General features: G+C 37.5%; 1 protein-coding gene across 1 annotated transcript in view; it reads left to right on the top strand.

Annotated features, from left to right (window-relative positions):
• The window catches only part of LOC129941385 (F-box only protein 32), a 52,607-nt gene that overhangs the window by 31,100 nt on the left and 2,670 nt on the right, over window positions 1–18,837 (top strand). Inside the window, exons 2-3 of the mRNA XM_056050010.1 lie at window positions 15,000–15,268; window positions 15,338–15,519. Coding sequence (XP_055905985.1) covers window positions 15,000–15,268; window positions 15,338–15,519 — 451 coding nt within the window. The remainder of the gene's footprint in view (window positions 1–14,999; window positions 15,269–15,337; window positions 15,520–18,837) is intronic.

The raw sequence follows: 18,837 nt of genomic DNA, 5'->3' as shown, positions 1-18,837 counted from the left end.
TTAGGAAACCTGGTTTTTACCAAAGGTAATAAGGATATAAACATGCATCTAGATATTGTGAAGCAAAACTTGTTGCAAAGTAATGAAAATCCCAACATCAAGGACAGTTTTCGACTATATCAAGATAACGACCTAAACAATGTCAAAGAGACTGGAGTCAGTGCTTAAGCAAAAAGGGTATCCGACGAAATACTAAGAACATTTTACGACTTTTTTGCACAGTTAAAACAGCTTTTTTATGGAACTTAACACATTGCATCATTTTAGCTGAGACATTGTTTCTAAACAAAAAAATATAAAATAACTGGTTAAGCTATTAACAATGTATAAAATCTTTATTTTTTGTTAAAACCACCAATTGAAAAAGTGGCTGGGATGCCACCCACACTGATAACCACTATCTATATCGACCACTGCTATATAAAAACAATACACCGAAGCAAAGCTTCGGACGATGGTTCTCCAAATTGCAATGCAACAACAGCAGAGGCGACGACGACGGCGGCGGCGGCAGAGACAGTGGCAGCAGCAAAAAACACAAACAAAATTTTGCATGTGAAATTAGTCTCTCGTTATTTAAAAGAGAAAATATTAAAAGCAAATCATGAAAAAAAACACAAATTGAAAACATCCGTATGCAGTAACCGAGCTTTGGAGGAGAAAATGTACATCAACGAAAGCCTGTCATACAACACACGTCAACTATTTAAAACAGCAGCAGCAATTAAAGTTTCAAAAAATTATAAATTTCTGTGGACACGGAATGGGATCGTTTACATGCGTAAAAAAGAGGGGGATAACTTTATCAAAATAACAAGCTCTTCTGACCTTATTAAAGTGCAATGAGTTCTCAAAATTTTTCGAATCTCCATGTAAACATTCCATCCTACCATAATAATTTAATTGTATGTAATAATGACATTAATATTCCCAATTCTGAAGAATCTTTTTGCATTCACCAAAATATCCGAAGCTTGCGTCAAAACTTTAATGATTTGTTAGTTCATGTTCAATCTCTTGAAAAATTGCCATTGGTTATAATAGTTAGTGAAATCTGGATTTATGAATATGAAATAGGTCTATATAATATTGATGGATACACTTTGTATGCCAATTGTAACGAATCCTACGCTGCTGGTGGTATAGCAGCGTACATAAAATGTGAGGTTGTGTGTGATCACTCAAAAATTGAATTTATCAGTGCGGATATCATACGAATAAAATTTACTTATAAAAATAATTGTTATGCAATTATCTGCATTTATCGTTTACATTCTTTTAGCAAAAGTTTTTTTATTGAAGAGTTTCATAATGTTTTGAATAATACCAAAGATACAAATTTAATTGTTGCAGGTGATATAAATATTGATCTTTTGAATGAAAATGATAACGATACAAATTGTTATATGTCTTTGATGTCTTCATTTGGGTTAAAAAGTGTCATAAATGTGCCAACCCGAGTTACAAGTTCAAGTTCAAGTTGCCTTGATCATATTTTTGTGCGATTTTACAAAAATAACAAGTCAATCTTTTTTAGTGAAGTGCATGACTACAAAATAACTGATCACCGTTTATGTGTTTTAAAAGTTCGTGAGAACCATACTCCACAACAAATCGAGTTGGGAAAAATAAAATATGAAATAGATTTTGGTATTCTTCGTCAAAAACTAAGGTATGAATTTTGGGAAACTGCTTTATCTAAGAGCGATCCTTCTGAAGCGTATGATCAATTCATTTCCATATTAAGTAGACATTTAGAGAGTTCTAAAAAACTATTAAAATTGTCAAACAAAATAAAACTCTTGAAGCCTTGGATGACACATAGTTTGCTAAAGCAAATAAAACTTAAAAATAGCATCGCTAAAAAATGCAAAAGGCATCCACTTAACCTAAATTTAAAAAAATATTATTCTCAGCTCTGCAAACGTGTAAAAAAAACAACTTCTGAGGCACGCGATTCCTATTATAAAAACCGCTTAAATCAATATAGGGGCGATGTGAAAAAAGAATGGAGAGTTGTTAATTGTATTTTAGGTAAGCAACATAAACCAAATGAGATTTCAAACATTCTATGCAATAATGTTGTTACTTCTGATCCGAACATAATAGCGGGTAGTTTTAATGATTATTTTGTAAATATCACCGATGCTCTGAAACCTCCTGAACCAAACCACCTTTGCTGCAACTGCACCATCGCTGATAGCATAAAAAAAGACAAAATGGAAACTAATAGCTTCTACTTTCAAGAATTTTCCCCTGGAGAAATACATATGCAAATTCAAAGTTTACAAAATAAGAAATCTTGTACTAGTGATGGCATCTCTGCGGTTATCTTAAAAAAAGTATCTTGGGAAATTGTTGATATACTATGCTATATTTTCAACTTAAGTATAAGTTTTGGGAAGCTCCCTAATGCATTGAAGATTGCAGAAGTTATCCCAATTTTTAAAAAAGGAGATCATAAAAATATAGCTAATTATAGGCCTATCTCCCTGCTTCCTACGTTTTCCAAACTTTTTGAGAAGTTAATTAAAACACGCATGCTCTCATTTCTCGAAAAAATCAATTTTTTTTCCGAAGTTCAGTTTGGGTTTCGATCAGGTAGAAGTACGGAAGATGCTATTTTAAAAGTAAGTTGTGATTTATACAAGGGTATAAACAAAAGCCACTCAACGATGGCGCTGTTCATTGACATGACAAAGGCATTTGACATGGTCGATCATGAAATACTTTTAAGTAAGTTATATAATATTGGTTTTAGAGGTATAATATATGAATGGTTTAAATCATATTTGATTGGAAGGGAACAAAGAGTATTAATTAATAATGTTTTCAGTAATGTGCAAACATTAAAAAATGGTGTCCCACAGGGCTCTGTTTTAGGACCTTTACTTTTTTTAATCTACATTAACTCGCTGTTCCTTCAAGATTTTTCTGGAAATCTTATAGCCTTTGCAGATGATATAGCATTTACTTACACTGTTCCGACTTATTTTCAATGTCTTGCCAACTTAAATAAAGACTTACAATTACTAAGGGTGTGGTTTGCATATCATAAACTAATTATTAGCGATAAAACAAAAGTTATGTGTTTCAAGCTAACAGATGACTTTCCTAAGGATTTTGAGTTGTATTTCCACTCGTATGATTGTCAAAAATTCGTTTTACCTTTGCATGTATGTGGTAGATACAATTTTTTAAATAATAACCAGTGTTCCCCAAACTGTTTTCAAATTGAACGTGTTGACTCATTTAAATACTTAGGAATTATTTTCGACAGTAATCTAAACTGGAAATCTCATGTTAATTCACTTAGAAATTATATGAATCTTATTACGCGTAAGACTTATCTGTTAAGACCATTTTGCACTAAGAATGTTTTAACTATGATCTACTACGGACTTACTCAGTCTAAATTGCAATACGGTATAGTTAGTTGGGGGGGTACTTTTATGAGCACTTTTAGACCCATTTTAATTGCCCAAAAACATATAATTCGTATTATTTGTGGTAAAAATCAACGTACACACAGCTGGCCTCTTTTTTGCGAATTAAAGATACTTCCGTTGCGTCACCTGTATGTTTTTAAGGTCTTAAAAGAATTCTATCAACAAAGTGGTAATATTCCCAGCAGAAATTCTTCAATATACAATTTACGGGTCAACAATTTAGAACTTGTCAGCACTTTGATTGCACATAAAACACATTTTATGAACTTCTATCTAATGACATCGCGAACTACTTTCAACAATCTTCCATTTGGAATAAGAACAACAAACAATCTCAACTCTTTCTTAAGAAAAATTAAAGAATGGCTTTTCACCATGGATATGAGCGACATTGAATTGGTTTATAAAGTACGACAATAAATGCAAAAGGATTCTTTTATTTAAACCAATTTTTCAACTTTCTTTAAATTAATTTTGATATCTAAATTTTGTATTTCTGACTTGAATTAATTAAAAATTGCAGAAAAGAACAACTGAAAGTACCCCACGTCAGTTTTTCTCTAGTATGTTTAATTTTTAGCCGGCTACTCAACACTGACATACACATGTTACTGAATGGCTCAGATCTTATTCTTTTTTTTAAAACTTATCTTCTTGAGTATCTAAAAATATTGTTATTATGTTATTCTGAAGTGAAAATTGAATAAAAAATGATTGAATTGAATTGAATTGAACTTCCCATCCCGTCTGTCGATTTGTCTTGCTTAAAAGTTTGCCTATATGTACTCGTATCAATGTTTACAAAATTTGCGTACTATTATTTGTAGATTTTATTTTTTATGAAAAAACGAACTGCTGGATTTTTATATAAAAATTACTGAATATCGAAAACAATATTTTCTGTGAAATAAAATAAGTTTGAAGCCAATATTTTTAATTTTTTGAAAATATATTTGAGTCGAAAATCAATTTTTAAGAACTTTTGTTAAATTTTTTTTAGTTTTTCAATTTTTTGTACAAAAACTGTAAATTCGATTTTTTCAAAAATTTACTGAATGTTAACAACAATAATTTTTGAAAGCTAAAAGTAGTTTAAGCCAATATCTACAGTTTTTGAAAAGATATTTGAGTCGAAAATCAATTTTTACCAACTATTGTAAAATTTTCTTTTAAGATTTTATTTTTTGTAAAAAAACTGTCAATTCGATTTTTCTCAACATTTTTCAGAATGTTGAAAACAATATTTCTAATAAGATTAAATAAGTTTGAAGCCAAAATTTTAAGTTTTTGAAAAGATATTTGAATCGATATTCAATTTTTACCAACTTTGAGTAATGTTTTTTTAGATTTTTATTTTTTATAAAAAAATCTGTCAATTTGATTTTTCTCAAAATTTCATCAGTTGTCAAAAACATTATTCTTCGTTGCACAAAATTTTGTTGGAGATGAAATCATATTTTAGTCGTAAAATTTTGGAGGTGACAAATTTTTTTTCAGTTTTTTTGATTTATAAAAAAAACGTTAAATTCAAAAAATATACTTCTTTGATATCACGTTACAATATATTATATACAAATTAATTCAGTCTCTAGGGTTTTTGGTTCGAAAGATTTTTTAGGGTTCACCAAAATTTTCATTTTTTTTCAAACTGCTATGGTAAAAACACCACCACGCAATTATCTAGAGAGCCCTTTCTGCATCTTTCTGCCTTATTACCTGTATAACAAAATTTATGAAGTTGATATCTCTTCTGGTTCTTGAGCTATGGAGGACGAAAAATACGTCGCGAACGTACGAACGTACGAACGTACGTACACACGCACGAACAGACATCTTTCTAAATATATTTTAAGTCGACTCTAGGGACCTTGAAACGTCGAGAAATATCAAAATTTTCAATTTGACAAAATGGACCCATTACCTATGAGAAGTTAAAAATTGCACATGGAGTAGGAATCGTATTTTTAAATGTTGCTGAACTATTCAGTTCTTTATTGCTTAACACGAATCAAACTATCTCACTTACACTTCATAAGAAAGATCGAAACAACATTTTAGAAAGTGCTGTCAAACTTAATCATTTGAATCTGGAGGAAACACCGTAAAGATTTATTTAATCTTAAAACATGGGTTATATAGCTTAAAAATCTATTTATAACGTTATCTAAAACAACATCTGATAATTTTAAACAATCTCAAGACAAGTTTCTAATTATCTGACAGTAATAAAAATAAGGCATTCAGATTGTTGTCAATAACTGAGTTTTGTCTGACAATGGCTAAAAATGAATTTTCTGGTCTCACTAAATTGTTTATTATAAAAATATTGTTAAATTTGACAGTTATCTGTATTCAGCTTGAGATTTTTCATATAATCTCTCCTGATTCTTGACTGAATGGACCCATCTTAAAGTTGAAAAAAAAAATTGGAATAAGTTAAAGTACAAAGGTCGTCAAATTAAATTTAATGGTCAAGTTCATCAATTAGACCGTCAACATCTCCATTTAAACAGCTTAAAACAAAATATTTTCCTTAAAAAGAATATTGATTGTTCCCTTCATTTTGATTTCCGATAAATTATCGAAAACTTTTGGCACATATTTGATAATACTTCAAATTAACCATGTTAAAAGTTACCTATTGCAAGTTACTGACTTTCAATTTTTTGGGGCTATCTACATTGTATTGTTTTCGAAAATTGTGGTTCATTCTTTGTATCATCAGTTAAAAACCCAAAAAGATTTAAAATAATTTTTAATCAAAAACAAAACTATATTTTCTTTATCAAAATAAATAGAAAACTCCATCAAATTACAAAAAACCAATATCCACAGTAAAACCACTGGTCATCTGAATAACCGCCGGACTGTATTACATTCTGCATAATTTACACATCCCTTTATAAATTTTATGATATAAATATTCAAAGTCAACATCAATTCCTGACCTACATTTTAAAATAATTGTAATAAATCAATCAAAATCTATCCCAAGTCCTCCCTCTTCGTCCTTCGTCTGTCGTCCTTGTGCCTGGGTGAGAGTGATGAATATTGGAAAAATGGAAAATGAAAAACGAATCGAAAACTAATTTCAATTACATACACTTTCGCATTATCCAATTTGCGTTTTCAATCAATCCTTTAAGGAAAAAGAGCACATACAAAGATACAAAACATATTCACTTTTATAACTTTTTTAAATTGTTTCCTTCGCCCTTGGTATAAAATTCATCTAATGTAGGTACTGATGATAGTACCTAGATGGTTCACATTTTTGCTCTCTTTCCTTTTTGACACATACTTGATAGTCAATGAAAGTACATACATACAACACGAAGTCCTCTTTGTATAGGTTAAAACGGAAAAAGGACAAAATGCAGCGCAACAATCCTGCCAACAGCAAAAACAACAATAATAATATGAAAGTAACAACAACAAAATAATGGAAGTAGATGAATATAGGTACCTTCCACATCAGAAGGCTAAAAGCTATATTTACCAGAGTTGCCAAGCCATGCAGGACATGGAATAGCTCAATAGCTCAATTCAAAAATTTTTGTAGCTCAAATTCAGAGCCGAAAAAGTATCTCAAATAATAGACCAATTTCAATAAAATTCATGTCGCTTCAATTTAAAAATTTAAAAAACAACGTTAAATAAAATAGATGAGTCCATAAATTTAGTAATTTAATAAAAATGTTCCGTTTATATTTGAATGAAGTATAAAATCGCCTTAGATTTGAATTGAGCTACTTATAGCCCAGTTATTTTTGAACTGTCATATCAATTTTCGTTCGGCCATTTTGAAAAAGAAATAACCCAATTTGCGATAAATAGCCCAATCTGGCAAGCCTGATATTTACTCTATGTATACGTATACAATATACTCACATAGGTAGATATTTTGTATGTGTATTTGTGTATATAGGGTAGGTATTGCAAAAGTTCATAAAAAGGAAAACCATCTTTAACCAGCAACCAGCAGCAAATGGAAACTGGGTCATCATCAGCACACCACCAACATTTTATAAACTTGACCGAATTCCTGGAAAATAGTTGGGCTTATAAGTTGCGGTGACATATTTGAATGAAACAAAGAAGTCGGTCGTCGGTTGGTTGGTTGGTTAGTCGGTTTTTGATGGGCTTATAGCAGAGAGACCATCGTCAAAGTGAGGTTAGTAAATGTCCGGCCAGATGTATAGATTAAAATGTTTAAAGAAAATAGGTACATAAAATCCTTCTTTGTATGATTATGTTGACCAAAATGTCTCTAACATTTATTCTGGTAAAGGCTTATTGTATCATTAATAGCTTTAAGATAAAAGTTTAGTTCAAAAAGGCTTTGAATGCTTGTGGTGATGATGGTGGCATCATCAGCCAGCTGTGCCCTGTTGGTTGGTATTAAAATTGACCTACATTATTTATATAATTCGGTTTCAGATAAAGACTTAACTCTATCTCTGACCTTTTAGATATCATCATCAGTGAAAACAAATTAATTTAAACAATACTTTTTCAAGGATTCTTTACTTATAAAGGCTATACGATGCCTATTGAGCTGTTATTCCTTGGAAAGTTTTAGTTGTTTGGTGTTTTTTGGTTTTTTCTAAAACTACTCGACATTGTACTTTTGGCTTTTATAAATTAGCCTTTGGAATAAGATGAAACTTATTTTTGACCAGTACCAGGGTGGTGCAACAGTCCGTTGAGAACTAGGCCTAGTGACTTACAACTCTCAACCATTCCTGTGTGCGAGTAATGTTGTCAGGACTGGAGGGAACCTACAGTTTATATGCCGAATCCGAACGGCAAATTTGAGGAAGCACTTTTTCATGATAAGAGTTAGGTAGGTAGAAATGGCGATCTCAAGGCAACCTATCCTGAGATCTAATTAGCGCTGTAGTGCGCCGTTTTGATACCAAAAACTCGTTTGACCTTTGATTGAAAGGGATAGATTGATAGAGAAGCTTCATAGCGATTATGTTAGAGCCATTTTGTCGCATTGAGAAAAAAGATTAGGTCTCTAATCTTTGTCTCAGATAGCTCATCAAGTTCTTGAAAGAATGCTTTTCCAAGCATTTCATTCTGGTTGGTAAGACTTATGTTTGTGGCAGATATTGAAAATTGTCCTCGTCATTTTCCTAAGACTCGACAGTTCTTCATTCCACCACGAAGGAAGGGTTTTACGGCTATATTTAACTGGGCAAGAGACTCTAAAAGCTTTACTTATAGAAGTTTCAAAGGTTTTCACCTTTGATTCAAGGTCTCCTATCGATTTAGTGAGATTAGGTAAGTTGATTAGTTTGAAATTCGCAATTTGACTGAATTTCGTCCAGTCAGTTATTTTGGGATTTCTGTAAGGCGGAGGGTTTTTCGACTCGTAATTAATTTGAAAAAGAATCCACTTGTGATCCGAAAACGAATTCAAAGGGGAAACTCTCCAATTCTGCACTAATAAATTACGGTTGTTTACTAAAGTAACATTAAGCACATCCTCCCATCCATCATAATTTTCCGGGCTCGGAAAGACGAAAGTGGGAGTATTGCCTCTGTTACAAATGGTCATATTATTTTCAATAATAAAATCAAAAAGTGACTCACCTCGTTCATGGATCACAGAACTTCCCCAAAGGGTATGCCGAGCATTTACGTCGCCTCCGATCAGAAGGTTTGCCTTTTTGATGTTAGCTTCGGTTATGATTTTGCACACCTCCTCCGGAGGTGATGGTGCATTATGGGCAGAGTAAAAAGAGGCCAACAGCAAACCCTGTGTATTCTTGTCTTCAAATCTGACAACTGTCAGATCGGGAGTGCTAAAATTTGGACATAAAAAACCTTTTAAATGTTTCTTAGCTAAAATACAAGTTCTGGGATTATCTTGGTCTTGATCTGCGGTTTTATAAAAGAAGTCGTATTGGTTGTCTTGGAGGCCTCGCACCTTGAGGCCGTTTATCCACGGTTCTTGGATAACGCCAATGTCGAAGTTTCCCTTCCTAAGGAAAACTCTCAGATTATCTGAAGCGCACTTAGAGTGCTTCAGATTAATCTGGTTGACCTTCAGCGCGTTTTTTAATTATTTTTAGCTGAAGAGCTGGGGCCCGGCAACTCGCTTGGGATCTCGACTCCGCTTATAACATCGTCATCCTCGACGTTGTCATCAGCTTTGTCTGTGTCTGTTCCCTGACTCTGCAGAATTTTAATTTTGGCATTCCTTATGCCAAAACTAAGTTTGTATTTGGCTTTTTTGAGAGCCCCTAGACTCTCCTCGCTAATCCTCAGAAGGTAAGAGGCGCTGGTCTTCTGCGGTTCTTCTGCTTTAACTAAAGCCCAATCGTGCATGGGGACCAGCGGATTTTGCCTCTGAAGACCGCGGATCAGGTCCTGTCCGCTTGGCTTTATGCTCATGAGTGGCAACCAAATGCGAGCCTTAGGTTGTCTAGGGATGTCCTTAGCTGGGATAAGCTTGAGCTTCAAGCCCTCCCAGTCATTGCTAACCTTAGCAATTCTTTCACTAAGGAAATCCCTAGAAAACCTGTCCGCACACTTAATTACAATATGCCCCCTGAGCATCTCGCCAGAGTCAAAACTAGGGTAGGGGCCCTCACTGTTTGTTATAGTGTATGAAAACACCATCTCAGGTGTTCAGCAGACCTTTGCTGTTTGTGGAGAGCTCATCCACAACTGCTACGTGGAGGTCATCCCTGACAACCTCACTAAGAGTACGCAGTTGCGCTGATCCAGAAGATGGTGCTTTCACTGGCTTTGTCCGGTCGTCAAGCTTGCTCTTTTTTTGAGACGTGCAGATCTCTATCTGAGATCTGTTTCGCTTGACGGCCTTTTCTCGGCTGGCCAGAAGATTGTTGTATTCATCAACAACCTTCTGCCATTTTATTTTATCTTGGGCGTAACTCTCATGAATCACTCCGGTCTCTTCATTTTTGGCAATCTTGGCAAGAATGTGAGAGGCCGTTTTGATTGTTTTTTGATTCCTCGAGTTGCACTCGAACCTGCCAAGGCATCCGAATGAGCTCGTTAGCGACTAGTTTGCCCCCAGCCTTTCATTCTTCGGCACGGATTATGTAAGACGCTCACACCACCACTGAAATTAGGGACCCTGTATCTATGGTCAAATTGCATTGCTAAGCTTGCTACTATTAAGGAGTAGGAAACTTCAGCAATTCAACCTGACCTTAGCTGATCTCCATCTTGAAAACGTGCAAGACAACTGTGGTGATCATTACCGCGCGGCACCCACTGGGAGGGTTTGAAACGAGGATTTTTGCCAGGCGAAGAGTTGACAAAATTTGTCAATTCCTCGCAAGAGGCAGTACCCGTGAAAATACCTTAGATGGCATAGGCAGGGATCGAACCCAAGACCTATGGCATGACAGTCCAACGCACTAGACATCATGCCACGGGTACAGAAAAGTGTATACAAATGCTAAATGCACCTAAAGCCAATAATTGACAGTTATATTTCGCGAAGACTCCCTTAATGGAAGTATTTCTTTTCAAGTTCAGCGCAGAGAGCTGAGCTGTCAAAAAAGGTTTGGTTCTTTTTAAGCACAGAGCGCACTCCATGAATAAAATGGCCAAACAGATTCATTAAAAAGCTGAGTGCGGCTAACTTTGTTCTGTGTGGTAAGAAAGGGACATAAGGAAAATTGTAAAACTTTTGACAGTTCAGTTTTCAGTTTTTTTTTTATATATACATACATCGGTGAGATCATAACTAATAGGGTGTGTTAAAAACAGAAAATTTTATAGAAAACTAAATTGATTTATTTTTGATTTAAGATCAAATCCACCGATCGGAAGATACACCACTCTTTGCAATAATGCTTAAACAATTTAAAAAAAACTAACACTAACACAATGACAAAACAAAAAAACAGTTGTAATCGTGTTCCATGCGCCACGAAAAAAAAATCAATTTTGGACAGAAATCTGAACATAACCATGGAAAACCCCAAAACTCGGCTCAGATTGTGCTCGACGTGCTCAGGCTCGGCTCAGAACTTGAAAACAAACACCTTTTTAGGTTTTCTTCAGCAGCATGGGATGTTTTGATGGTTGTTGTCTATACTTTGAAAGTTGAAAATGTCAAACTGTGTTGCATACACCATAGACTTGACGTAGCTATACAGGAAATAGTCTCACTTAAGGTGGCGCTACAGTCCTGTGTGAACTAGGGCCTCACCAAACAAACTTCTCCCTCTAGCTCGATCCCTAGATGTCTCCAGTTTCGCACTCTAAGTTGGGTGAGGTCACTTTCCACTTGTGCGCGCCACCTGATCCGTGGTCTTCCTCTACTGCGCTGCCCTGTGGGTGTGGATTCGAAGACTTTCCGGGCCGGAGCATTGGTTTGCATGCGCTCTACGTGACCCAGCCATCTTAGTTGTTTTACTTTTACCCTTCTGGCTAAGTCTACGTCGCTGTACAACCCGTATAGCTCGTCGTTCCATCTTCTCCTCCACTCCCTTTCGATGCATACGGGACCGTAGATCACACGAAGAACTTTTCTCTCGAACCGACCTAAGGTGCTTTCATCCGCTTTTGTCATAGTCCGTGCTTCTGCACCGTATAGCAAGACGAGGATGATAAGGGTCTTATATAGCAACACTTTGGTCCCTCAAGAGCGGACTTTACCACTAAATTGCAAAGAAACAGCGGTTAGCAAAATTTATTCTGCGTTTGATCTCAGCGCTGGTGTTGTTTTCTGCGTTTACATCGGAGCCTAGGTAGACGAAGTTACGTCTGTCGATGGTGACGTTTTGACCGAGACGTCGGTGTTGTGGGTCCTTTCTTGACGACAGCATGTACTTTGTTTTGCCGCCTCTGCCTTAATACTAACTGAGTCCTTCCGATTATGTCAATGTCATCAGCATATGCAAGTAATTGGACAGACTTTTGAAAGATAGTGCCTCTAGTGTTGACGTGTGAACTCTGCACTATTCTTTCAAGCACGATGTTAAGAAAATCGCATGACAGTGCATCACCTTGTCTAAAGCCTTTTTTGACATCAAAAGGTTCTGTTAAGTTGTTTCCAACCTTCATGGAGCAGCGTGAATTCTCCATTGTCATCCTGCACAAACGGACGAGTTTTGCAGGGATGCCAAAACTAGACATGGCTCTATTCAGCTCGTCCCTGTCGATGCTGTCATATGCGGCCTTGAAATCGATGAAAAGATGGTGGGTGTCGATTTGGTGTTCTTGGGTTTTTTCCAGGATCTGCCGTAATGTGAATATTTGATCAACTGTGGACTTTCCTGGTCTAAAACCACACTGATAAGGACCTATGAGGTGGTTGACGATGGGCTTTAGACGTTCACATATTACGGCAGAAAAGATTTTATAGGATGTTAAGTCGACTGATTCCTCTATAGTTGGTGCAGTTTAGAGGGTCTCCCTTTTTCAGGATCGGGCAAACAATACTGAGGTTCCATTCATCGGAAATGCTTTCTTCCGACCATATCTTACAGATAAGTTGGTGCATGCTCCTAACCAACTTATCTCCAGCTGCTTTAAAGAGCTCGGCATTCAAGCCATCCGCCCTAGCGGCTTTATTAGATTTCGCATTAGATATGGCAACCTTTACTTCGTCTAAGTCGGGAGGACGGGATTGTTGGCTTTCGTCGTCTATATTGAATGGATCATCCTGCCTGACAGCGGAATTCGGTTCGTCGTCGCCGTTATACAGTCTGCAGAAGTGGTCCTTCCATATCCTAAGCATTGGCTGCGGTTCCACTATGATGTTTCCACTTTCGTCTTTGCAGCCTTCGGTTCTAGGTTTATGTACCTGTGAATTTCATGTCTCCTGTTCATAAAAGTTTCGAACTTCATTCCTGCTTTTAAACCTCTCAACATCTTCGACCGCACGCTTACCATGCCCTCTATTTTTTTCCTTCTGAGAAGTCGGCTTTCCTCTCGCCTCTTCTGCTCATAGAGATCATGAGCAGCTCTCGTCCTTTTATGCAGCGCCGCTTTGCGTGCCTGTTGTTTGACTGCATTTGCCTGCCGACATTCCTCATCAAACTAGGAGTTCTTTTTGGTGGCTGCTTGAAACATAGGACATCAGAGGCGGCTTCTCTGATTGCATCTTGGCAATGTTGCCACTGGTTTTTATACATTGTGTTGGCGGCAGAGGACTTCGAGAGAGGTTACTTGTAACTCGGTCGGAAAAGGATTTGGCGATCTCTGGCGATTGTAGCCGTTCGACGTTGTAGGTACCTTCTCCCAGCACCTCCCTGTTTTGCCTTGGGTCTGTAAATCCGAAGTGCAACCTTGGCTACAACGAGGTAGTGGTACGAGTCGATGTTTGCTCCTCGGAAAGTTCGTACATCCATGATGCTGGAAGCGTGTCTGGCGTCGATCGCAATATGGTCAATCTGGTTGACGGTAGATTGATTTGGAGAAGTCCAAGTTCCTTTGTGAATGTTGAGGTGTCGAAAAAGGAAATAGTCTAACGGAGTCAAATCGCACGACCGAGGTGGCCAAGCAACTGGACCGTTTCGTGAGATAAAACGATGTCCAAAGTTGGTTTCCAATAAATTGATTATGACATTCGCTGTGTGGATTGTGACGTCGTCTTGTTGAAACCACATGTCCTTCAAGTCCTCGTCATTCGGTTATCATTGAACTGTAGCGAACCCCATTCACAGTAACGTGCCGGTCTTGATCATCACGGAAGAAGTACAATGACACCGCCGGCCCATAAACCTTACCAAACCAAATTTGTTTCGGAATGCAACGATGACTCATGGAGTACGTGTGGATTGCTGCCTGACCAATACCGCATATTTTGTTTATTGACGCAGCCCTTCAGCCACAAATGAGCCTCATTGTTGAAGATGATTTTTCGATTAAAATCCAACTCATTTTCAAGTTTTGCTAAGCCCAATTCACTAGCAGACGACGATTCCAGTGGTCAAGAGGCTTCAGTTCTTCCGTCAATTTAATCCTGTAAAAATGAATATAGGCCAATATCTTTTCGCAAAATTTACCACAACAACGTAACCGAGATGCCCAACGCTTGGTAATGAAGTGTGAGAGACATATTTGTGCTTTCTGCAACTGAAGCCTCAGCGGCAGCAATAATCTCAAAACTACGGGCACTTCTTTGCCTCACTGGCGCGGAAACATTTTGTACTGTGTCTGTGGATTCAAATGTTCAATTGCTGATCTGCTAGGTAAATTATCACGACCATAAATTGGACGTAGCACTCTTAACGTTGAGGCCACTGAATTCGAAATTCGGTAGTAGATATTAATAATTTCGACTTGTTTTAGGCTCGTATATCTTTCCATCAATAAATGCCAAACCAAACTAAAGAGAAATGTCAAAAGAGCGGCAAGAAAAATGGCGTCGTGTGTTGTCCCTGTCGCTCTACTTTTGTAGCGTCCCTGTTGAAAACCCCTGTACAAGCTCTTGAAAAGCACAAGATATTTGTGTAAAATTGCATAATGTAGAATTGAAGGAATTTATATATTAATAAAGCTATTACAAAAACATTATACTTAAAAATACCTTTTGGTTACATTTTTTTGCAGACATCCTTCAACATCTGATGACGAAGATAACGAAACAATACCGCCACACTGCCACATCACAATACGATGTACTCGTGAAATAGCCGGATTCAATGGACTTGGTGAAGTTGTCCGACGTTTAGATTTTCGAAGTTCTGTACGAGATCGTAGACGATTCCATTATATATGTGCTTTACTTAGATTACTTGTTGCTCATAAGGGTATTGCTAATTTATCAGGCAGTGCTCAAAAATTACTTTTACAAATGGTTGAAGAAGTTGCATCACATGGTAATAATTAGAAAACTTTATTATTTTTATAAGTTTTATAATAATTTATTGTATGTTTGTTTTTTATAGTAAATGATAGTCAACAACATTTTAACGTCCTTCGTGGTTTAACAACTCAATTGCAGCAAATTGTTAATCAAGAAAATCAAAAATGCTGGGGTAAACCATTAGGAAGTATGAATTTATGGCAAGAACATGTGGAGACAATAAAACGAATTGAATCGTTAACTAGTCAAATTGAAATTAAAGAGGTAAGTTTTTCGAGGTTGGTCTGTCATTTTCCAGTATTTTTTAAAGCGGATAACAGCTTAGTTTTGTGATTGGGAATGTTTTCGGAATCTCTTTTTATTTAGGTCGAATTTCATTAAAAAAATATGTAGCTGTCAAATGAGTTCGAAAAACACAATTTCGAATGCACGTAAAAGTTATTCGAAATTCAAAACAAACAAAATTAAAATCAATAATTATCATAGCTTCAAATCCTTGTCAAGCACAACGCTGCCAGGCGGGACAAGAATAATTTTGTCTATCGCATTCCCTGTCTTCTATGGGATTATACGATGTTATTTAGACAGAAGGCGATTAAGGCCATCATTAGGAAAAAGAATGCAACGGTCGAGTTGAAGTTGCAGATTTCTACAATTCGATTTTTGAAGTATATTTTGTCAAAGTTAATTACAAAAGCAAAAAAAAAAAAAGATGCTTCCGTTTGACGTATCAGAACGCGCAATACTCAAAAACGCTCCAATGACATCACGCATTGATCTTCCAATTATGTCAATATCATCGGTGTATCTGAGTAATTGGATGGACCTTTGGAAGATTGTGCCTCTAGTGTTGACGGTTGAGTTTTGCACAATTCTTTCCAGAAAGATATTGAAAAAGTCGCATGACAGTGCATCGCCTTGTCTAAAACCTTTTTTTCTACATCAAATGCAACGGTGGGATCTTTTCCGACCTTGATAGAGCAGCGTGCATTCTCTATCGTCATTCTGCACAAACGGATAAGTTTGACAGGGATGCCAAAACTAGACATTGCTCTGTAGAGCTCTTCCCTATGTATGCTGTCATAGGCGGGTTTAAAATCGATAAAGAGATGGTGGGTATCGATTTGAAGTTCCTGGGTTTTTTCCAAGGTCTGCCGTAGTGTGAAAATTTGGTCGATAGTGGACTTTCCTGGTCTGAAGCCATTCTGATAAGGACCAATCAGGTTGTTGACGAATGGCTTCAGACGTTCACATAATACGGCAGAGAGGATCTTAAACGCAATGTTAAGGAGACTGATGCCTCTGTAGTTGGCGCAGTTTAGAGGATCTCCTTTCTTATGTATCGGGCACACTATGCTCTGTGATTCCACTCATCGGGCATGCTTTCTTCCGACCATATTTTGCAGATGAGTTGGTGCATGCTCCCTACGAAGTCATCGCCTGCTGCTTTGAATAGTTTGGCAGCGATGCCGTCAGCTCCAGCAGCTTTGTTTGACTTTAGTTTAGATATGGCTATCTTCACTTCGTCAAGGTCAGGTAGGTGGAATTATTGATCTGCGTTGCCTGGGTTAAGTGGTTCTATCTCCCTTACAGGGAAATTCGGTTTGTCATCGCCGTTATATAGTTTGGAAAAGTGGTCTTTCAATGTTCTCAACATATACTGCGGTTCTACTATGATCGTCTTTACAGGCTTCGGTTCGTGGCTGGTACCATTGGGAAGTTTTTTTTACCTTTTCGTAAAATTTACGAACCTGATTCCTGTTGTGACAGAGCTCGCCAGCAGCTTTGGTCCTTCTGTACAGCGCCGTTTTGTATGCCTGCTGTTTCGCTGCGTACGCTTGCCGGCATTCGTCGTCAAACCAGGGGTTTCGCTGTGTTGGCCGTGTGAAACCTAGCACTTCAGAGGCGGCATCTCTGATGGCTGCAAGGCAATGTTGCCACTGGTTTTCAATGCTTAATGCAGGCAGCATAGGACTCCTTAAGAGGTTATTAGAGACTCGATCGGAAAAAGACATGGCAGTCTCTTGCGATTGTAGCCGTCTAACATCGAAACATCTCACATTGCTTCCTTGTTTTGGCTTGGACCGGGATATCCGTAGCCGTACCTTGCTTGGGTTGTCAACAGCAAATCCGTCCGTACCCGAGGCTTGTTGGAGCTTCGCAACTAATGTATTTTTTACGTGGTCAGGAAGTCACCCCGACGACACAACCCCCAACCTGGAGGGCCAAATCCTTAGTATAACTCCAAGGACGGGGAGCCGGGTAAACCGCTCCTTATAGGCCTGGGCTCCAAATATGTAATATAAGCCCTATAAGGTGTTCACTAAGTAGTTCAACCTTACTGGAACTGTAGAAGCCACCGTTGATTCCTCGTTGATCTCGAGGATTCGTCCGCTGCCGTCTGGATAAGGAGAGGTGCCTTAGTGGAAACACCTCCCCACCCCTCATTCGTTTGCTCACGCCAACAAGGGAGTAGGAGTTGATAGGCATAGGTGGATTTTAAGAAAAACCTGTGGACTCTTTTTAAGCATTGAAGCGAAGAAGATTGGTTTAGTGGTCAATGAGGTCAAGACCAAGTATAAGCTGTCATCAAAAAAGGACATTGAACAACGACGTCTTGGACAAAACGTCACCATGGACAGCTATAACTTCGAGATAGTTAAGGACTTTGTCTACCTAGGCACCGCTATAAACACAGACAACTACACTACCGCTGAAATCAAACGAAGATGCAAATCGCTGCTTCTATGGACTTAGAAGGCAATTGAGAAGTAAAGTCCTCTCTCGAGCATCTTAAATCACCATCTATAAGACACTCATCATCCCGGTTCTCATTTATGGCGCAGAGGTCTGGATCCTGTCAAAGAAAGATGAGAACGTCTTAGGATGCTTCGAGAGAAAAATTCTTCGGGTGATTTTTAGTCACGTATGCATAGATGGAGAATGGAGGAGAAGATATAACGACGAACTGTACGGGCTGTACAGCTACACTGACCTAGTTAGCAGAATAAAAGTCCAACAGCTTAGATGGCTGGGTCTGGGTCATGTTAAGAGAATGGGCATCAACGCACCAGTCCGGAAGGTCTTCGACTGGCGCAGTAGAGGAAAGCCGCGACTCAGGTGGGTGAACACCTCAACCAACGAAACTGGAGACAGCTAGCTAGGGACCGAGCTGGCTGGAGACGCATTTTGGTTGAGGCCCAGGTCCATCCTGGACTGTAGCGCCACCTTAAGTAAGTGAGTAAGTATTTTATACCCTAAACGCAATGTTGCATTCTGCGTCCCGTGCATTAGACCGCTTTCTTTTTGACCAGGTCCTCCATGATTATCGGATTTGACGAAGTGGTTATGTTACAACAAGCAGAATGGAGAGCTCAAATTGAAATGAGTTCGAATTCGAACCACGTTTTTCATCTTTTGAATTGAGAACTCGATTTGGATTTGAGAATTAAAATCTAGATGCATGCATATTATCTTAGAATTCTGCTTTGTTATTTCATCCATGTTTTCAATTGATATAACTAACGAACATCATGTTCAAATTGCAGTCTTACATAGGATTCATTTTGTATATGCAGCTGT

This window comes from Eupeodes corollae, chromosome 1 (genome assembly GCF_945859685.1).
Source record: "Eupeodes corollae chromosome 1, idEupCoro1.1, whole genome shotgun sequence".
Taxonomy (NCBI): domain Eukaryota; kingdom Metazoa; phylum Arthropoda; class Insecta; order Diptera; family Syrphidae; genus Eupeodes; species Eupeodes corollae.
Note: the sequence above shows the minus strand (reverse complement) of the source record. Positions and strands in the feature narration are given on the sequence as shown.